At 45.4% G+C, this 23,248-nt stretch overlaps 2 protein-coding genes across 3 annotated transcripts in view; both read right to left on the reverse strand.

Moving 5' to 3' along the window:
- Positions 1 to 23,248, reverse strand: part of LOC306973624 (uncharacterized protein) — a 198,781-nt gene that overhangs the window by 31,919 nt on the left and 143,614 nt on the right. The gene's annotated exons all lie outside the window — the stretch shown is intronic.
- LOC306973617 (uncharacterized protein) lies at positions 1,681 to 22,264 on the reverse strand. 2 transcript variants are annotated; one of them, XM_079570585.1, is made up of 3 exons: positions 22,079 to 22,264; positions 7,255 to 7,368; positions 1,681 to 4,186 (listed from the first exon to the last, which is right to left on the reverse strand). In XM_079570585.1, the coding sequence occupies exons 1-3, from the start codon at positions 22,212 to 22,214 to the stop codon at positions 2,142 to 2,144; spliced, it is 2,295 nt and encodes a 764-aa protein (XP_079426711.1). In that variant the 5' UTR covers positions 22,215 to 22,264; the 3' UTR covers positions 1,681 to 2,141. The 2 variants fall into 2 exon arrangements, with proteins under 2 accessions (XP_079426711.1, XP_079426710.1); XM_079570584.1 differs by having other exon boundaries at positions 7,237 to 7,368.

The following is a 23,248-nucleotide window of genomic DNA, read 5'->3' on the forward strand; positions in this document are numbered from 1 at the left end:
TTTGTTGAGGCTCCAAAGGTTCTCAATAGGGCTGAAGTCAGGGAGGAGGGGGTCCACATCATGAGTTTCTCTCCTTTTATGCCCATAGCAGCCAGTGATGCAGAGGTTTTCTTTACAGCAGGACATGGTGCGTTGTCATGATGAAGAGGATTTTGTTCGGGAAAGCACGGCTCTTCTTTTTGTAGCATAGAAGACAGTGGTCAGTCAGAAACTCCACATATTTTTCAAAGGTCATTTTCACACCTTCAGGGATCCTAAAAGGGCCTAAAGGGCCGACCAGCTCTCTCCCCATGACTCTGGCCCAAAACATGACTCCGCCACCTCTTTACTGACGTCACAGCCTTGTTGGGACATTGTGGTCATTCACCAACCATCCACTACTCCATTGAATTGATCATCCAGGGTTACACGGCCTCATCAGTGAACAAGACTGTTTGAAAATGAGTCCTCATGTATTTCTGAGCCCGTTGCAGCCGTTTCTGTTCATCAGCATTCAATTAACCGTTTAGGGGAGGCCCGGATAGAAGGTTTATGCACAACTGCAGCCTCTGGAGGGTCTTACATCTTGATGTTCGGGAGACTCCAGAGGCACCAGCAGCTTCAAATACCTGTCTGCTGCTTTGTAGCATCTGTTCTCGTAATCTGATGTGTTTGTCTGGCAGAAACCGTCCATATTGTGCCTTTGTCGGCACAAAACGGAGTGTGCTCTGAATCATCCACAAATCTCTTATCAGTATGATGATTACACTTAATCTTTCATGAAATATCGAAGGTTTTCATACCTAGACCAAGGCATTCAACTATTTCAAGCTTTTCATCAGCAGAAAGACCCTTTTTCTTAACCATATTGCTTGAAAATGATGATCTGCATAATAAAGTGGAACACCCTTTTTCAGTAGTTTTTCCCTTAACTGGGCTTAACCCGACAACTAATCATCCCAGGTCTCTGAGATTAATGTCAGTGATTCATAGAGCCCTGAGACATGATACCATCCACGAGTTTCATTATTTTTTTATTTTTTTTTACCTTTTTGACACAGAAATACAATTTGCATAATAATTTGGAACGCAGTGTAAAGTGTATCGTCCCAGCCCGACTGAGTACTACGCACCTCTGCTTTCAGGCCAACAAAAAGATCAAGATATCGAAGACCTAAAAAAATACATGATCAATTCCTTTTAAACTTTCAAGACCAGTGTTAAAAACATATTTCCATTTAGTTTTAGTATTTGTTTTTTTTAATGAAAAGTCCACAAACAAACTTTTCTTCCATAAGGCTCTTTCAAACGGTCATTGAAAATTCAGTGTTTTTGTCCCTTTTTTTTTTTTGAGGCAATTCGAGGAGGTTTTAAAAGTCTAATTAACAACTTATAACTTGGCTTTAGTTTCATTTCACAGAGCAAACTTCCTGGTAACTGTCCAACGTATCCAGAAAATCTCCGGGACCTTTTCACTTTTTGTCTGCTCTTTTTCAAATGTGAGCCTGTTGTCACTGAATGGTTTTATTGAAGTTTAGTTTTGTTACCGCCGACATGTTCAATCTAAACTTGCCAAGGACAAGGAGTTCTAAATTGACGGCAAATAAAAAGTCGAGGAACGGTTGGAGTCTGAACTTTATCACTCAAAATACAACCACAAATACATGAAATTATACCAAATTTGAAAATATTTAACAGGCAAAAGAACATCGTTAGCCCGATCTAAATGAGGAAAATTGGTGAATGTTTTCAAAAGATCTTCTATAGTAAGTTATTCCTCTGATCTGTGTCACTATAACTACAAAACAAACAAACCTTTCCGCTTGTTTCCATGCCCCGCCGCGCAGTTTTCACTACAAACAAACACAGCTGCACATGCTTCTTTTGGGACTCTTCCGTTGGATCAGATTTGCTCTCTGCATTTACTATCTGTTAGAGGTGTGTCGGAACCGATAACGTAATAACGGCCACGAACTTAATAAATGTGTCCGGTTTCAAAATGTAACAGGCCAATAACGTTGAACCAAACATAATAAGGAAATAAAAAGATCATCAACGGCTTTTTTCTTCCTAATAATGTCGTCTTAGTGTCAAATCCATGTTCACTTCTTTTCTTGCGCGTTTGACTCCACCCGTTTCTTCTCGTTCCCGGTCCATCGCCCTCATTTATCCAGATGCCCTTCCAGGTGCTGCCTCTGCTTCTTTCTCCCCACGAACCTGGCTCCGCAGATGAAGCACCTGTAGGGTGTCGTCTGGCCTGGGTGCGCCTTCTTCAGGTGCCTCTTCCAGTTGCTCCGGTGGCGAAACACGGTGGGGCAGTTGCCGCAGCGGAGCACGCTTTGATTGCTCCTCGGCGGCTCCTTCCCGGTCGCCGCCGCTTTGGTCTTTGCCCTGTGACACGCCCGGTGGCTGACCTCATCCCTCTCGTTCCAGAAGCTCCTGGGACAGCGCTTGCAGTTGAAAAGCCGGGCGAACGTCTCCACCTTGAGGCCGCGGAGGTCTTCCCCGCGGCCGATGTGCTTGGACCAAATGTGCTCCTCTCGTCTGATGTTTCTCGTGAACCTTCGCTTGCAGAAAGGACACTTCAGGCATTCTTTGTGGGAAACCAGATGCCTGCAGAAGCTGGGCCGGGAGTCGAACACCTTCTTACAGTGAGGGCACGGGAGCTCGTTCTTGTAGAGCCCATCGGGTTCTGACGACTCGCTGGAGGATGAGAGGAATGCTTCCTCAGAGTCCTGCATCTTCTCGGGGCTTGGGTGCTCTTCGGACTTGCTCATCTTTAGATCCATCTCCTCCGCTTCCAATTCCATCCTGCGTGCTTCCAGGTTGTTCTTCTCCTTGGCCTTCATGCTTTCTGGATGGATCAACAGGTGCGTCGCCAACAATCTCTCCGTCAAAAACCCAACCTTGCACAGCGGGCAGCTGAAAGCTTCGTCGTCCCTGCTTCCCTTGAGCGGTTTCTCACACGTAAACCGCCTCGTCTCTTGTGCCGCCGGTTGACTCTTCGGTTGGACGAGCAGAGTCTTGTGATGGTCCGTCCCCGGAGCTTTGGGTGGGTCTTTGTTTGGCCGCCTGTGCGCCGCAGAGACGTGAAAGCGCAGAGATGTCATCGTTTGAAACCTCTTGCCACAGATGGAGCATTTGTGTTCGTCTTTGTGTGTGAATTTGTGCTGTCTTAAGTCGAGCTCTGTGCAGTAAACCTGATGACAGATCGGACAGCGGTACTCCTTAGACAATAACTTCTCCACTTCTGGCACTTTATACACAGTGACCTTTAATTCTTTTGTTATTTTCCATTTGGGGTATTTGATGATTTGATGAACTTGGTTTCCTGACAGTGATACTGGTTGGACGTCTTTTTTAGCTTCATCAGATTCTAACCCTTTTGCATTCATCTTCTCTATCGAGAAGGTTTTCTCCAGGATTCCCGCCTCATTTGAAGCGCGACCCTCACGTTCCTCGACAGCTGTGTTTCCGCTCACGTTTTTGCCATTGTTGTGCATCTTTGTGTGTTGCTTCAACCCGTTAGTGGAGCTGAACGTGCGTCGACACGACGGACAGCTGTAAAGTTTCCTTCGCTCCGCTCGCTTCTTTAGCACTTCCTCGGTCGAGTGCAAAGCCATGTGGCGCCTCAGCGACGCCCTGGTGGCCGTACATGGACCGCAGACTGAGCAGCTGAAGGGTTTGGGAGTGTTCGCCGTTTGAGCCATGCATGGGTCGTTTGCTTCGTCCATAACGGGGCACATGTGGCCCGCCATGTGAACGTTGAGCTCCCTCGCCGTTGAGAACAGTTTATTGCAAACCAAGCACTGTATCCGTGCATGGGAACGGGCGGGAGGGGCAGAGGTGAGGGGTTCAGGGGAGGAGACAGGAGCAAAGGAGGAGAGAGGAGCAGAGGAGGAGAGAGGAGCAGGAGAAGAGAGAGGAGCAGGAGAAGAGAGAGGAGCAGGAGAAGAGAGAGGAGCAGGAGAAGAGAGAGGAGCAGGAGAAGAGAGAGGAGCAGGAGAAGAGAGAGGAGCAGGAGAAGAGAGAGGAGCAGGAGAAGAGAGAGGAGCAGGAGAAGAGAGAGGGACAAAGGAGGAGAGAGGTCCTTCAACTTTAGAGTCTGTTTGGGTCCAAACATCAGCTGCACATCTTTCCGAATGATATTCTAAAATCTTCAGCTCCATCACAGGATCCGTGTGCTCGCTTTTCGCAGGAATCAGATCTAAAAAACACAAATCATTCCCCATCAGATCCAAACTGTAACTTGAATAGTGTCAAAAGTTGAATCACAAAAGTAATCATGAGTCAGACGACTGCCTCCACGGGATGGGATGAGCTGCTAACCCTGCAGTTTGGAGCTCCAACATGTGTGGAGGACTGTGGCTGCCAGAACAATAAATATATAATTAAACAAAGAAATAAAATAAAGATCTAATTTGTGCATTTATTTATTTATTTATTTATTATTTATTCATTTCTGTATTTGTTTATTTTTGTATTGATTTATTTATTTCTGTATGCAAATCAGGGGGTGGGTCTTGAGGCCGCTGCTGTAAGCTCATTGGTTAATCTTTCTTCATACACACAGACTGATTTCAGGCGCCTTGTCCAGCACAGACACTGCCGAACATGAGCTCTGCTTCAGTGGCACAGATAGTAGAGCGGGTCGTCATGTGACCGGAGGATCGGCGGCTCGAATCCTGCAGGGGCACTCTGTCACAACGTCCATTATAATAAATGTATGCATTTCTTTGCAAATTTGATCTTTATTTTATTTATTCATTTATTTCTATATTTATGTATTGTTTTGGCAGCCCAGTCCTCCATAGCACAGGACCTGGCTGTAGGTAGAGGCAGGACCAGGTTTTATATCTCTAGTTTCAGTCGAACCTTTTACCCGGAGGCTTGTAATCATGACGACTCTTTCAATATGTAGCTTAGATCTAAATATCACAGACATATTTAGTCTGGGGACCACCAATTCATTTTCTGGTGGGAGAGGTGTGGTCCATAGCACGTGTCCATGCGTCTGCACGTCGCCACAGCCAATCGTATCAGATGACGTATGACGTACCCGCTGTAAACTTTCCAGCTAAACGATTGAGAACACGGCCTAAAGCTTGATCAAAATATAGAGTCGCTGCTGTCATGTTGAATCTGTAAATAAACTACAAACTACAAGCTTCCGCATGTGGAATAGCGCCTTGTTGTCCCTCCCCGTTCTGTGATTGGTCCCCAGGCTGTTGTGCAGTTCAATATGATTGGAGCACACACAGCAGCACGGGGGCTCCCAGGCTAGCTTAGATCAGTGGTTACATTAAAGCTGCACTAAGCTGTGTCTTTAGTAATTCAATAGGTGTCAGTATTGAACCCTGTTCTTTTTTTTCCTTTTTTTTTTTTTTTTGCGAGCTATTATTCAGGCATGAAAAAGGTGAGAAGTACAGTATATTCCTCTCTCAGGGAAATATTTTTAAAATCCATATCTTAAAGCAACAATCTGAAGTATTTTGAGATGCATTTTTGCCAAGCTTGGGAGAGCTGGAGAAAGTTCACTTTAGCCATGAGTCAAAAATATCATGGCCTCCTCACTTAGTGTTAAAGCTCTTTCATGTCAGCCTGTCACTGCTTTCAGAGTGGATTTTGGAAATCTTTGCTAATCATATTTTGTTTGGTTTTTATTTTTTTAAAGTTTAATTTTTAAATTCTTAGTGGAAAATGAAGCTACAGATATTCAATTGCATTTGTGTTAATTTGTTAATTTATCATGTGAAAAAAAAAATGTTTTAGGAGCTAATTTGTAGTTTAAAAAACTCTGCATTGTGACTTTATGCAAATGAGTGGCACCGCGGAGCAGAGAGGAGTTTGGAGCGACAGACGTTACACAAGGGAAACTCGCTTCGTAACCTCACACTGTGGCTGCTGCGGTCACTGTGCGGACCCGCTGGTTACCGGTGTGCAGGGCCTGTGCCAGGGCCATAAACAGCAGAGTTCAGCGCCTCAGACCTGGACACAGTCGGGCCGTGGGCGCGGGGGCGGAGCGGAGCGAGCGCGAGCTCCACCGTGGACCCGCCAGAGTTTAGACCCGCTGGTAAACTCTGACGGCGAGGTTTATATTCACTGATCCGCGGTCTTAAACCACAGATATAAGAAATCTGGCACCATAATGAACGAACGTAAATAGAACGGGAAAGCCGTTCACAGACACCAGAATGAACGCGTTCATGGTTTCGTTCATCAGGAGTAACACTGTGCGTTCAGTTCACGTTCGCCCAAAATATGAACGCGTTCATGAACTTTCGTTCAATGAACGCGTTCAGGTACATCACTGCCAGCCGAGTAACCAACCACTGCTCCTCAGCAGAACCCCCTCCCCACTGATGCCACAGACAGCGTGTGGAGGGGGCGTGTCTAAAGGCTCAGAGGTTCTTAAAGAGACAGAGGCCTATTTCAAGACATTCACTACAGCCATTTTGAGAGAGACATTTTATACAAGGCAGTTATTCTAATTTACTGCATTTACAGACCAACAGAAGGTTTGTCATCATTGTAGTGTGATATAGACTGGTGCTGTGTAATTGAAAAAAGCAGAACACCCCCTCTTTAATATTATCATGTTATTCGTAGTATTATCGTATTATTATCGTGCTCCTTTGAGACTTTTACGCAATAGTCTGAACGCATTTTTTGTTTAGTTTAGTTCTTTTAAGCTTGTAATCTCTTTCCTGACATAAATCATTGGTAAATTTAAACATCTAAAAATTGCACATAATGAGACATCAATGAATTAACGACGGATAAAAACAACTCAACAGATTTTTTTTATGACCCTGTCCGGCAAAATGACGGAGAGATGATCCTGAATGAAACCACTGGCTGAGATATTTGCATAATTACCTTAAATAAAACTAGTGAAGATTGAAATCTTATAGTGGAACACTTCACGTAACCATATTTAAATATAGAAAACGTGGAAGAGCTTGGTAGCTTCTATCTTCACCTGGTTTGGAGCTATAGTGGAGAGGAGGAGAGGCTAAATGCTAACGCCGTCTGCGCTGTGTTTACGTGACTGTGGACACGCGTGACGACCAGACAGGTACAAATGAACTCGTCTAAGCTCAGGTAAGAACATATCTCAGTATGTAAAAACGGTAGCCTGTTCCTTTAACACATACAACAGTTGTAAAAAATCAAGCTGTCAAGGGACCACTGTGCATGAATATATTCGGGCGTTCATTCAAATGACGCTGGTTTGTGAGTGAGTTGCAGAAGTACCGGGTTGGAGCCTTGTGCCTGCAGGGGGCGCCGCTGACTCTGGTGCTGAGATGAGCTCTTCTTTGTGTTCCCTTTTAATGTCCAGAAGCTCCGGGTACAACTCTGCGGCGCCACCAACGGCAGGGCGCGGGACTGCAGACACAAACAGTGAAAGGAGGGAAAACAAAAGTAAACTAAAGTTCACTTATTGATACAAACTAGGGCTGAATGATATGGACAAAGTCTCATATATCGATATTCACACCACATATCTCGATATATCTTTCAGCCCTAATACAAATGCATAATAATAGATTTAGAAACGGAGAAAGGGGGAAAAAAGAAAGAATAAACAGACTCTGTGGACAAGGACCAGATTTGTTTCCTTTCATCCAAGTAAAAGAACTTCAATTTAAGACATGGTTGAACTAATGATTGTGTAATATCTGGCTTATATTCATTTCAGTTATAATTTATGTCATTTCTTAGAGTAGTTGTATCATACAGTACTTTTGACTTCTTCTTCAGTAATATAAAATATAAGAAAAACAAATTACAGTCAATTAAAAACATCAACATAAAATGAATCAATTACAGTAAGAGGCAAGAGTGTAGATAAAATACTTTCAGTTATATGCCTTTTTAAGTCTTGTTTGGATTCACTCTGTCTTGAGCACTATTTCACTCTGTCTTGAGCACTATTTCACTCTGTCTTGAGCACTATTTTTAAGTCTTGAGTAGAAGTATTTTAAAGTAACATTAGTCTTACTTGAGTAAATATGTTGGCTCCTATACAGACAAGACGAGGAGCTAAAACATTTACTCAAGTAAGAGTAACTTTACGTATTAGTGACTTTACGAATAATCTGACCAAAATAATGACCCAAGTAAGAGTAAAAAGTACCTGTGGAAAATGCTACTCGAGTACAATACTGAGTAAAGTCTGATTTACAGTTTGAAATGATGAGAAACAAAACATGAAATACTGTGGAACGAGTAACTTTTTTTTAATTAAGAGTAATAGTATTCAAGTAGTGTTACCAGGGGCGTCGGACTGGGGGGGTAAAGGGTACCGAGTACCCAGGGCCCAGAGCAGGGTGGGGCCCTCAAAAATGCTGCAAAAAGCGTTATGTATTGTACTTTCTAAGTTTCCTCATAATTGATAAGATAAGAACTGAACATAATCGGGCTAAAATACAATGGTTGCTACACAGAATTTTGCACAAACAATAATGATTGTTATTATCTCAGGGCCGTGACGCCCCTTTAAAGAGCTTCTCACCCCCGCTGCTCGAGGCTTACGTCACTCACATTCTCTTTTCAAATCTCCCTCCAAATGGGCGTAGCCTGGAGGACTAAAGGGGACAGGCGGGGGGGTTAATGTTGGGCGGGTCTAGGCTATGATTGACACTTGACATTGGCAGTGACCAAGATGGAGGACGATCACAGCGACGTCAGCTCTACAGCTTCTGTGCGGTCTTGGGAGGTGGAGGACTTCTCTCCACCATCCTCACCGGAGGTTGAGAGAGAGGAGGCAGATAGCGGCCCTCAGCCCTATCAATTTGAGCCGCTAGCTCGCGAGCTAGCCCGCGCCACCGGGGGAGCCGATGCTGCGGAGGCTACGGAGGCAGCGGAGGCTGCGGAGGCAGCGCAGGGCCACAGAATGGGGCCTGTTTCTGAATGGTATATATATATATATTAGAGCGGAATAAAAAGTACGAACTGCTTGTTACAGGTCTTGAAAAGCTATCCTGTAGGGATCCGGATACCGAAATGCTAACCTGTCTGAATCGAACCTTTGACAAGAGTGGGCAATTATATAGCCTAACACATTCCCATACAATTTTAAAGTAACCCCTTTTGTTGCGGTCCTTTGCTTGACCTTTTTGTATTTGAATTTAATAAATGAACCCAGACCAAGATAAACTATATGTTGTGTTATTATATAGGTATAATATTGAAAACTCTGCCTCAATAGGTGCACCTGTGGTCACTGCACCTGTTTGTCCCCAAGGGAAAACGTGTGCTGCAAGGAGACCCCCAAGGTATTTTTGATAGAAATTATGTGCACAAAAGAAACATTAATTTAACACATTAACCCTACACTAAAGTCTTAGCCCTGATTTATTTATTTTAATTTTGCCTGTCAGGTTATGCGCAGATGTCAGCAGGTGGGTCATGCCACCTGCATAACCCAGCACCCCGGATTTGAGCCAGTGTCTCTAAATCCGTATGTTCTCCAAGCAGTGTATGCAACCTATGTGCAGCTGTTTGGAGACATGCCAGAGACCATGATCAACAGGTTAGTTTGAGTTAGAGTATGACAATGTGTTGGCTCATTAATTTAATAAAAACACACATGTATCATCTTTCTTACAGCTGTTACAGGCACCTGGCATACAGGAACTTTGTCCGGTGGTGCTGGGGTTATTTAGGGCAGCACATTCGTGTGGTCATCCCCTCCTGTGCGGTGACCAGGATCAGGCAGGAATTCCCAGAAGACGGGGAATATACTGGGTTCCTCCCGCCACTGGAATTTGTATAGTTGTATAGTTGTATAGTATTTTATTGTATATAGTTTTGCAGTTTTTGTTTTAAATATATGTGTTCTTAATCACCCCTCCTTGAACCGCCACCTTAACGTGGTGGAGGGGTTTGAGCACCCGAATGATCCTAGGAGCTCTGTTGTCGGGGGCTTCGTGCCCCTGGTAGGGTCTCCCATGGCAAACAGGTCCTAGGTGACGGGTCAGACAAAGAGCGGTTCAGAAGCCCCTTATGAGAGACCACCAGGCCCGGTTAGAACCATGAGGCCGTCCTTCCGTGGACCCACCACCTGCAGGAGAAGCCATAAGGGCTGGTGCAATGTGATTTGGGCAACTCCAACAGCTGCCCCCACGACCCGGCAACGGACAAGTGGAAGAAGATGGATGGATGTTCTTAATCAAATACAAATATCTGAAAAGACTTGCAGTTGTTAATTACTGGTCCATTAAAAAACATTTCTTGGTATCGATTTGAAATCATACTTTTATGCTTCACTTTTACAATCAATATCCATGCAGGCAGCTTTTTTACTACAGAGACAGCTTTGAGGTGCAAACAAGCATAAAGAAAAAAAGTTACATTTGATAACAAGTACTTATAACAGAAAAAAGTCCTTTATGTAAAATGAATAAAACATGTGCAAAGGAAACAAAGTAGACCTTGATTACATACAAATAAAAATAAAAAAAACATTCCTTGACTGTCCAAAAGATAAACTTACAAATTACTGTGATAATGAAGGTTGACTGTGGCTGATAAAGTGACACTGATGAAGTATTTGTAAATACAGAACACACATTGGCCTGCACACTCTGCACACAATCAAAACTTGACACATCTGAATTACATGTTCATAATGGACTTCATCATCACACCCTATTGTTCTATATGCGGTTGGCTACTGGTCCATCTGAGGTGCCGCACCCACCTCCCCTGCTCACTGAATGGTAATTATAATTGACTGGAATTTACGGATGGCTAAGGCCAGGCTAGCCCAAGACTAAATTTATTATTTTGATTGCAGCAAAACTACACCATTTGTCATATGCTCTCCTGTAGATACATGCAACAACAGATAATAGTTGCCTTTTCTGTTTTGCAAAAGCCTCAGGCAGGATATTCACGAAGATAGCATGTGCAAAGGAATCCATCATCATACTAGTCTGTTACAGCACTTGGCTGACAACTTTTTTCCTTCTCAAACACTGTTGGTCCTTATTGCCATTGACCACGCCAGATAAATCTGGAAAAAAACAAAAAAACAAAAAATTAGCATTAACAGTAATGTAATAATATTGTCATGCAAAATATAGAAGACAACACATCATTCCATTCTGGAAGGTCTTGTTACGCAGGACACTAATCGAGGTTAATAAAGGTTTGCAATGTGTACTTGCCATGTTTGAGCTTTGGGAAACTCCCAGCAGTTGTAGTGTGTGACCATGTTGTGCTTCCGTTGCACTGCAGCATCACAATTTGGGCCTAAAGAAGACAAACACAAAATGTAGTATTATTCACAAGTAAAATGTACACATTACACAAAATATTTTTATAACTTTATCTACTCATTACCTGGCCAACATTAATTTGATGACGATGATTTTGAATGTCAGGCAGTGGGATGCCACAAGGGTTGTGTGGTACAGATGGCTGATTTTCTCAACATCCACAAAAAATGTATGAATATAAAAATTTAAATTCCAAAAGTGAAACATTGTTATCTGTATTTTAAAAACACACATTTAAAAATTCTCACATTTCTCACCTTACACGACACCCGTTTGTCTGCTCCTTCAAAATGGGCACAAAGTGGTACAGGCACAGGTACTTTGTCAGAGTAGTCCTGATAGGGACGGGCCTCCTCTATCATGCTATTGAAAAGTAGATCCATCAGCTCTTCAATGTAGTCTAAAACACAACATTTATTTAAATCAACATTTATCCTAATAATACTTATGTGTCATGCTAATTTAAATAAATATGACATACATGAAGTAGGGTTGGTCTTCATGGCTCTCACTGTGTAGTCTCCACGTTTGAATTTTGGATACACTATGGCATACAGCAGCATATGTGACGATTTGCCTTTTTTAATCATAATCAATTTCACAAATAAACATTAACATGCAGTATCAATGTATTATTTTCTAAACATTTCAAAGCAATAAAATAACTCAAGTGAATATTTGTTGAACCTTTATGATTCATTACCTGGCCAGCATTCCTTTGAACAAGAAGCCCAGACTATTGAGAGAGAATCAGGCTATGGATGCCTCAGTATGCGAAGTGTGGTATTGTGGGCTCATTTTAGCTACATCTTTCAAATAACGTGGTGTAAACAAAATAGTAAGAGTCTCTCGCATGCTGCTGTGCCTACAAAGAATTATAAAGAATTACAAAGAATAATAAATTTATATCTGAAGTGTAAATACATCAATATAAATTAGATATTGGGAGGAGTAGTTGCAATTCCACATACTTGATTTTGGACGCACTCTTGCATCATCACCTGAGGAGGACTTTGATGGCGACCAGTAGAGATGGTTCATATAGATGGTTCACAACGCTTTTGTTCCAACTCGTCATTTCCTCCGTTCACCTTTTTTTGCCCAGCTCAGTTTTTTCCTATCCCTGGGACACCCAACACCCCAAGACAATAAAATATGTGTTTTAATACATGAGATATAAAATGAAATTACTGAAAAAATTAAACAATTACATGACTAAAATACACTTTGGTTAATGGTTAGCACTATAGCTTAGCACTATTCACCTTATTCTGGCCCGCCCACTTTTGCCACTTTTTGCTTTGTCTCGGCACTTCCGTTGTACAGACACTTCTGGTCGAGCGCGAAGCCCGTTCATTTAACGGAGAACGAGGGAAAATATTCTTCCCTAAAATCTGACATTTAGTAGATTGATTTGTGCAAAATGTCCAATGTTCATTTGCATCAACAAGTCAACACTGCACCGTTGCTCTGCGCTCGAAAAAAGGCTTTGTTTTCGTGTAGTGCATGCAGTCCCATGTTAACAGATAGGAGAAAAGGGGCTGGCACAATTAATGGCGGTGCCCATGCGAGCCCTCGGAATAAATAAGCTAGCTCTATAATCTACGTCATGTACTTGCCATACAAAATGACCAAATCCAAAATTTCTTAAAATCTGTATGCAGTACAGGTGCGTTGGTCACCTTATGTCTTCTTGAAGAATCTGGACCTGTGCCTGCTCACAGCCTCCTGTTTGTCTGGCCTCTCATATTGTGCACAGAGTGGTTCAGGCACAGGGACTTTTTCTGAATGCTCCTGATACAGGAGAGGATCCTCCACCACACTGTCAAAGAGCAGTGCCATCAGCTTGTCAATATAGACTGTAAACAAAGAATACAACGTTTGTCCTCGCTGACTTATAAGCATTGAACTCATTTTGTAAATGTGACATACATGAGGTAGGTTTCGTCTTCAGGGCTCTCACAGTGTAGTCTCCGTGTTTGTACTTTGGGTACACAATAGCATACCTAAGCACACCCTCTACTGTCGTTGCGTGAGACCTATTTGCATTCTCATTGTAATGCAATGCAGCAACTTGCAACCTGGGGAAAAAAAGTATATTTACATATATACACACAGAACATATATTTTAATACTTTCTGTAGGTATTACCGAGCGAACATTCCTTTGAAGGAGAAGCCCACACTTTTTGGGGAGAATCTGATAATCAGACTGTGGAAAGCCTCAAGGGTTGATGTGTGGTACACCGGACTAATTTTTTCCACATCCTTGACAAAGCGTGGGGCCAATAGAATGTCTGAGAGTCTCTCACACGCTGCTGTACCTACAGAGTAAAGCATTTTAAATAATGACATTTAGAATGGCAATGCTAGCCTGAAATCTAAAATACAATGGCCAAAGGGCCAGTATTGCTTGCTATACTTACTTGGTTTGAGCCACACTCTTGACCCTTCCCCAACCAGAGGCCCATGGAGGCACTGAGGGAACAGGACGTTGTCATGCGTGTGGACATTCTGCATGTGGTTCGCCACAGAAGTCCACTTGGCGACAGCCTCTTGTCCCGAGGAGGACGTAGAAGCTGACCAATAGAGGTGGTTTACCACGCTTTTCCTCCACTGGCCAGCGTCCTGGGTGCTCTTTCTCTTTCCCAGCTCATCCACTTTTTTCCCAATTCCTAGGTATTAAAATATATTGTTACTAAATGCACAATAACCATAATATTATACAGCATTACCAAAATGCATACCCTTTCCCATGTGCCATGGGTCAAAGTAGTGACGGATTTCCTTTCTTTCCTCCCGTAAAAACTTTTGCACGCCGGTGTGTCGGTCCGTCACAATGGCCTCCACATTGACACCCCTCTCTTCCAGCATGGTCAGACTCCGCACAAAGCCCTCCTTCTCCATGCGCACGCTGTTTCCAACCTCATTGCTCTAATAAGACAAAAAAAATAAGAATAAAGAATTCTATCATAATGCACAGTTATCCCAAATTACATATACATTTTTATTGTAATGTTTTACCTGGACTAGCTGGATGTCAATGACTTTGTTACACGTTAGATTCATCATGGTGTAACTGCCATACTTGGCTGAATGTCCTACACGAATGCAAGTTATACATTAGCTGACTTTTATTAATACTTCTGATAAATGTTTATGAAATGTATTTACCAGGTGAATCTGCCCGCATGTCCCCACCCAGTGACACAGAGCCGCTTTCAAGAGCCTCCCTGATGAGGTCATCCTGCTCCAGCTTCCACTGCCAGTTGACCGTAGGGATGAGGAACTTTGCCTGATGCCTATAGAAGCACTGCTCTGACAGGCCCTGAATATTGAAGGCCCCCAAGAACTATAAAATGAAAACATCTGTTATCAGCTGATAATATATGGAAAAATAATCCAAACAATTCAAATGTTTTTGTAGTACCTTTGAAATCTGCCTAAATGATGAGCCGGTGAACAGCACAGCAGCACAGAGCTGTAAGTTTCCAGCTGGGATGTTGTTCACCATGGGCTGACTGGACCACTGATTGGTAAACTCACAGCGAGGACACTGTTGCGTGACCCGAAGCAGTGTGCCGACTGTGATGGTGTCCACAGCACAGCGACTAGTGCAGACAGGACATCGCCTGAACAGCTCCAGCAGTTGGTCCTCGTGAACAATATATTTTTTGTCCTTGTGTGGAGGGACTTCAGCAGGAATGCTATATAAAAAAAAGAGGCATATGTCATCCCTCAAAAAAGTAGGACGCTGTATATATTTTTTCAATTAAAACTCTAGAATTTCTTTGTACCTTGAACAGTTCACAGTGCTGGCACTGTCATCAATGTGGAAGCTGGGGTCAGACGCTGACACCTCACACCTTCTCCTTTTTAAAGGTGTAGAGGCTGCTCTGGGACTGTCAGGGAGAGGGATTTCCATCAGGTCCCCTGTCCCACAACCGACGCTTGTGTAAGCGGTCCGGGCTTGAGTAGCTGTACAAAACACAAACAAAAAAAACACGTTTAAAATGGCAGTAATTACACAACTTGTGTCTAACTATAGAAAAAAAAACTAAAGTGGTGAGAGTACTGTTTAAAGGATAAATAGAGAGATCACCTTTGCTTCGCCTGCTCGGCTTCACATTGGCCTGGACACTTGCATGCCATGTAATGACTGGATCAGTCTGGCAACCAATTTCTCTGCTCACTTTTGGCTGAAAACATAAAAATAAATAATATTTATAAAGCGCACACTCACGTGACATGCACATAGATTGTAAACTTGTATTGATGATTTATAGGAAAACAACCTTGGATATACTTTAGAGTATGCCACCCTATAGCAGATAAACCAAATATTTGTATCAGGTTAATTCTGGCTACAGTCGCTACTAAAAACTTCCAAATGGTTTGGCATTTTGAATAGCTGCGTTCAAATAGGTGTAAACTTTGGTTCAGTTCAGAAAACTTGTCAACATGAACATAATTAGCAGAATTGATCCTACTTTGTGAACCTGTTCAACAACAATGGCAATAACAACTATACTGATTCTGAAACCACGTAAGAACAGCTCATATCTGTGACCACAATGACCACACGGTCCACCTGGAGTGGTCAGCCCTCTCCTCACTGACCACACGGTCCACCTGGAGTGGTCAGCCCTCTCCTCACTGACCACACGGTCCACCTGGAGTGGTCAGCCCTCTCCTCACTGACCACACGGTCCACCTGGAGTGGTCAGCCCTCTCCTCACTGACCGCAATCGAGCATCAAACGGGAGCATTCTAGCTATACGTTAGCTTAACATGCTAGCTTGTAGCTACTGTCAAAAGCTACAGTCATCGCAAAACTTAGATTAGTTTGGTGCTCACTGCTCAGACTCGTGCACATTTGCGCACAGTGTTGGCGTAACTTTGCAGACTGATGCATTAGCAGGCTGCCCCGGGCAGAGTAGACGCGCTTATAACCGGTGGCTGCTGTTCCTCAGCCACAGTGAGCGAGTGCGGGACACGTCGCCTGGAGCTGAGGCTGCACAGTCTATTTACACGCCATATTTTTTCAACATATCTACACGACTCATGTGATTGGTATTATCAGAGGCGAAAACGGCGAATTTGTTTGAGACACTACAATAACGATCTATTCTGACGTGCACATCAATATTCTATATACTGTACATGACTCAATCTGTGAGCAAAGTAGCTTCTACTGACAGAAATGACCGGGACAGAGTGAACCAAGTGCCTCTTTTTACAGCAGCTACAATCATTGCAATTATTACCAAATCCAAAATGGGTAAATCAGCATTATTTTTCTCACTCACCTCACATTGGCGCCCGAAATCGTCCTGTTGGCGGGGCAGCAGTGTCGGTGGGCTAAGGCTCAGTCGTGGAAGAGCAAGGGTGGGGACGGCCTCGCTCTTCAAACGCAGAAGACTAGCATAGCCCAGTTCAACCTCCATGAAGTTGGCGAAGGAATCGCGCGTAAAATGGTCTTTGCAAACTCCAGCCTGAGCAGGGAGTTCGCAGTTTTCCCCCAAGCCAATTGCGCGCGTCCACTGGCGCCTAATTTCTAAGTTCTGCGGAAACCTGTGCAAACCTACAGAACTGTGGCACCCCACTACGCTACACTTCCTCCCCATCCTAACACAGTACAATTAACACCTAACAATTAAATTATACACGATAGACCACTAAAAACAATACTAACAAACGCCCTAAGCTAAACTGAGCTAACTAATCTAACAATAAAAGCAACTAGTGACTACAACTACAACATTCAACAACTAACACTACTAAAACTATACAATTATCTATAATAAACAAGCTATCCTAATAAAATCTACCTAAATGCTATGATAACTAATCGCAAACCTGACAATCGATGAAAATATTCTCTCGCTATTCCAACTCCAACTCGCTACGGGGGCGTGAGCGAGACTGAGCCCTTTTATACCCCAGAGCGGCAGGGCCCGTGACATCATCTCTCGCCTCCTGACATCATCTCTCTCCCCTCCGCTAATTGGGTGCCGAATTCAAAAAATCAAATGCAGTACAGACAGTTCGCTGCAGATGGCGCCACACAGACGGTTTGGGACACAAAGACAGGATTTCAACAAATTTGCACTAAATTGTTAAAATAGTGACATATACACGTAGACAACACTATAAGATACCCATTTATACAACTTAGCTAGAAAAAAAAGTTGATTTTGGGGTTAGTTGTTCTTTAAACATGTGCCACATGGTTCAGCCCACACACCGGTGTTCAGCACCAGCTTCAGCTCAGCAGTGACTTGATGAGGTGGACTCTAATGTAAATGACACAGAGCTATGAGGAAAGACAGATATTAGTCTGGCCTCGCTCTATTGTGCTTTTATTTAACACTAGCCTGTTCTTGCGGAGCTGAGAGGAAACTTTCTGTCATAAATGACACTTAAACATGAGGTGAGGTGAGTCCTGCCTCTGAGACGAGGATGGTGCAGAGACAGAGACAGAGACAGAGCTCCTTCTCTCCTCGTTTTAACCTCTAAAGTTTCTCTTTCCTCATGTTTATTATAATTGAGCCTCATGCCAATACAGTGACAAAAGCCACAGGTCGCGCACGCCGTTTCCGCCGAATTAATGATGCTAATTATCCGCGCGCATTTGGAGACTCGCATTATAAATGCGCAGCTTTGGAGACGAGTTAACGTCCATCCATCCATCCATTTTCTTCCGCTTTATCCGGGGCCGGGTCGCGGGGGCAGCAGTCTCAGCAGAGATGCCCAAACTTCCCGATCCACACACACTTCCTCCAGCTGTTCTGGGGGGACCCCGAGGCGACACCAGGCCAGCTCGGAGACATAGTCCCACCACCGTGTCCTGGGTCTTCCACGAGGCCTTGTCCCACTAGGACATGCCTGGAACACCTCCCGCGGGAGGCGACCAGGAGGCATCCGAAACAGATGCCCGAGCCACCTCAGCTGGCTCCTTTCGACGTGGAGGAGCAGCGACTCTACTCCGAGCTCCTCCCGGGTAGCTGAGCTCCTCACCCGATCTCGGAGGGTGCGCCCAGCCACCCTGCGAAGGAAACTCATTTCGGCCGCTTGTATTCGCGATCTTGTCCTTTCGGTCATGACCCAAATCTCATGACCATAGGTGAGGGTGGGAACGTAGATCGATCGGTAAATCGAGAGCTTTGCCCTCCGACTCAGCTCCCTCTTCACCACGACAGACCGATACAGTGACCGCATCACTGCTGACGCTGCACCGATCCGTCTGTCGATCTCACGCTCCATCCGTCCCTCACTCGTGAACAAGACCCCGAGATACTTGAACTCCTCCACTTGAGGTAAGGACTCCCCACCGACCTGGAGAGGGGAAGCACCTTTTTCCGGTGGAGGACCATGGCCTCGGATTTGGAGGTGCTGATCCTCATCCCGGCCGCTACACACTCGGCTGCAAACCGCCCCAGTGCGTGCTGAAGGTCCTGGTTTGTTGAAGCCAACAGAACAACATCATCTGCAAACAGCAGAGATGAGACTCTGAGGCTCCCAAACCGGACACCCTCCGGCCCCTGGCTGCGCCGAGAAATTCTGTCCATAAAAGTAATGAACAGAACCGGTGACAAAGGGCAGCCCTGGCGGAGACCAACACGCACCGGGAACAGGTCTGACTTACTGCCGGCAATGCGAACCAAGCTCCTGCTGCGGTCATACAGGGAACGGACAGCCCTTAGCAGAGGGCCCCGGACCCCATACTCCCGGAGCACCCCCCACAGGGCACCACGAGGGACGCGGTCGAACGCTTTCTCCAAGTCCACAAAACACATGTGGACTGGTTGGGCGAACTCCCACGAACCCTCGAGCACCCGACGGAGGGTATAGAGCTGGTCCAGTGTGCCACGACCAGGACGAAAACCGCATTGTTCCTCCTGAATCCGAGGTTCAACTATCGGCCGGATCCTCCTCTCCAGCACCCTGGAGTAGACCTTACCGGGGAGGCTAAGGAGGGTGATTCCTCTGTAATTGGAACACACCCTCCGATCCCCCTTCTTAAAGAGAGGGACCACCACCCCGGTCTGCCAATCCAGGGGCACTGTCCCCGACCGCCACGCGATGTTGCAGAGACGTGTCAGCCAAGACAGTCCTACAACATCCAGAGACTTAAGGTACTCAGGGCGAATCTCATCCACCCCCGGAGCCTTGCCACCGAGGAGCTTTCTCACCACCTCGGTGACTTCAGCCCCGGTGATGGGCGAGCCCACCTCCGAGTCCCCAGCCTCTGCTTCCTCATCGGAAGACGTGACGGCGGGGTTGAGGAGGTCCTCGAAGTACTCCTTCCACCGCCCGACGACATCCCCAGTCGAGGTCAGCAGCCCCCCACCCGCACTGTACACAGTGTTGGTGAAGCACTGCTTCCCCCTCCTGAGGCGCCGGATGGTTTGCCAGAATTTCTTCGAGGCCGACCGATAGTCTTCCTCCATGGCCTCCCCGAACTCCTCCCAGACACGAGTTTTTGCCTCTGCGACCGCACGAGCTGCAGCACGCTTGGCCTGCCGGTACCTCTCAGCTGCCCCAGGAGTCCCACAAGCCAACAAGGCCAGGTAGGACTCCTTCTTCAGCTTGACGGCATCCCTTACTTCCGGGCGCCACCACCGGGTTCGGGGATTGCCGCCGCGACAGGCACCAGAGACCTTACGGCCACAACTACGAGCAGCCGCATCAACAATGGAGGAGGAGAACAGAGTCCACTCGGACTCCATGTCCCCCGCCTCCCCCGGAATCTGGGTGAAGCTCTTCCGGAGGTGGGAGTTGAAGACCCCACTGACAGAGGGATCCGCCAGTCGTTCCCAGCAGACCCTCACAACACGCTTGGGCCTGCCAGGTCTGACCGGCTTCCTCCCCTGCCAGCGGATCCAGCTCACCACCAGGTGGTGATCGGTTGACAGCTCCGCCCCTCTCTTCACCCGAGTGTCCGAGACACGCGGCCGGAGGTCAGACGACACAACTACAAAGTCGATCATCGACCTCCTGCCTAGGGTGTCCTGGTGCCACGTGCACTTATGGACACCCTTGTGCTCGAACATGGTGTTCGTTATGGACAAACCGTGACTAGCACAGAAGTCCAATAACAGAACACCACTCGGGTTCAGATCGGGGAGGCCGTTCCTCCCAATCACTCCCTCCCAGGTCTCACTGTCGTTACCCACGTGGGCGTTGAAGTCCCCCAGTAGAACAATGGAGTCCCCAGTCGGAGCACTATCTAGTACCCCTCCCAGGGACTCCAAGAAGGCCGGGTACTCTGCACCGATGTTGGGCCCGTAGGCCGAGACAACGGTGAGAGACCTGTCCCCGACCCGAAGGCGTAGGGACGCGACCCTCTCGTCCACCGGGGTGAACTCCAACACGTGACGGCTGAGCTGGGGGGATATGAGCAAACCCACCCCAGCCCGCCGTCTCTCCCCGCGGGCAACTCCAGAAAAATGGAGAGTCCAGCCTCTCTCCAGGAGTTGGGATCCGGAACCCAAGCTGTGCGTGGAGGTGAGCCCGACTATATCTAGTCGGTATCTCTCAACCTCCCGCACAAGCTCAGGCTCCTTCCCCCCCAGCGAGGTGACGTTCCATGTCCCGAACGCCAGAAGCTGTGCATGTGGACCAGGTCGTCGAGGCACCCGGCCTCGACTGCCACCCAGTCCTCTTAGCACCCGACCCCTACGGATCCCTCTGCGGGTGGTGGGTCCACAGGAGGGCGGGCCCACGTCGTCCCTTCGGGCTGTGCCCGGCCGGGCCCCGTGGGCAGAGGCCCGGCCACCAGACGCTCGCGTTCGGGCCCCAACCCCAGGTCTGGCTCCAGGGTGGGGCCCCGGCTGCGCCATGCCGGGCGACGTCTCGGTCCTTGATTGGTGTACGTCCATAGAAGTCTTGTAACGAGTTAACGTCGTTCTAGTGAAAGGTGGAGCTCGTGTCATTTAGTCTATTCCAACATAACTTTTTACAACAACAATTTACTGACTATACACTTAAAGGTAAAGGCTTCAAATATGGTGAGACTGAATCAGACTGAAGCCCTTGAGTTTCTTGTTCAGGCCTGTGGGCCACAGAGACATCCCATAGTATCATCATTTTTTTGTAAAATAGCATTTTAAAAGTCACACATGTGTTATTCTCAGCACAAATATCCCATGTCCCTGGTGCAGTCGTCCTGTTTAATGTGATGCTAATAATCATTATGCTCTACCTAAAACTAGCCATTTCAATTGGCCCAATGAAAGTAGATTATTCCAGCCTGATCTAAATATCTGTCACCACAGGATTAAAGGTTATTCAATTTCTGTAACTGAAGCCAAATCAGATGCAATTTCAAGTCAAACATTCAACAAAAACAAACAAACAAACAAACAAACAAACAAACAAACAAACAAACAAACCATGAACTAGAACCCATTGTATTGAATGTGTGTTTTTATATGAAGCACTTTTTTGGCCGACCCATTTTCCCCTTAGTTAAGGTATATATAATAAAGTTATAATAGAATATAAATGAACTGCACTGTCAAACCACTAAACCACTGTTATGTGGTCAAAGAACATAGAATATGAAATGTGAATTTTATATGGGGGGGGGTCCACCAAGATAGTTTGTACCCAGGGCCCAGAATGTGGTGCTACGCCCCTGAGTGTTACCACATGGTACTAAACGTCAGGTGCCATGTGGTAACACTACTCCAAGTACAATTACTTCAAAAGGTTACTCAAGTAAATGTGAGTACTGCAAGTTGAGCTCAGGGTCCGCGGTTTGAAATGAAAGTTTGAGCAAAGAGTGAAATGTTTAACGTTACGAACCCGGGGCCTGCGTGTCAGAGCGTCTCTGCTCCTCATAGTCCCAGAGCGTTTTCTCCAGAAGTTCGCAGATCTCCTCCGCCGCCGCAGACAGTCTCTGCCTCAGCAGCTCCCGCAGCTCCACCGGGACACGGGACATTCTACACTGCTTCCCCCGGGGTCAGTGCTCGGTTAGCGGACAGCAGAGCGCCACACACACCGGCGCTGCGGAGCCTGAGACAGACACGACCATACGACCCGCGCAGGGGAACAGAAGGAGGCGCCAAGACGGAGCCAGTTCCGGGATTCCAGGATCGATACCAAAGGATCGATACCGGCCCACGCGAATCAACTTTGGACCACCTGACGTAAATAGAACGTTCTGGAAGGACTTCTGTTGTTTTGTAGGATATCGATACCAAACGGCTACTTTTTAAGTATCGATATTGGGCAAAAAGTATCGATACTAATTTGCATATGTAAAAGGAAGGCGGGGCAGCAATTATCAACACAAAAGGATGATTTATTTCTTTGTTCTGAGCCAAAACAGTCACAACAGCAAAGGATTGAACTGAGCCGGGCTGATCATTCTGGCCTAGGTTCTGTTTGTCATTTAAGTGTTCATTTTAAATGTTGTTTAAGTATTTAATTTCACATTAGCCATAACCAGTTAAAGTAATATCATTTTAATTGACCAATTAATTATATAAAACAACCAGTTTTAGAAATGTATATTGATTGAAATACAGTCACCCATATGAACTGACCAGCATCGGCATCGACAAAAAAGACCCCAAAAGTATCGGTATCGTATCGATTCCAAAAAATGTGGTATTGCCCATCCCTATTGTTTTGTGTTTCTTCAGAAAGCATTTTGTTATTCATTTACTCATCCTTTTATCCACATTCTATCTGAACAAATGGGCCTGACCCAATTTTACACATTTTTACAGTGATACTCCCTCTTATGTGAAAATACAGTATTCATGAAATTGAAATCATTATATATTGTAATGGCGTATTTTGCATTTTTCTGTATATTTGCAATAAAATAATAATAAATGGAACGTAAATAAAATATGAATAATAATAAATTAAAAAAATAAAGAACTGCTCGCGTGGCTGTTAGCAGAAGAGTTAGTTAGAAATGAAAGCTTTGACTAAGAAAAATGCATAGATATAATGGGCCATATG

The sequence above is a fragment of the Gobius niger genome (assembly GCF_951799975.1).
Source record: "Gobius niger genome assembly, chromosome: 14".
Lineage (NCBI taxonomy): Eukaryota > Metazoa > Chordata > Actinopteri > Gobiiformes > Gobiidae > Gobius > Gobius niger.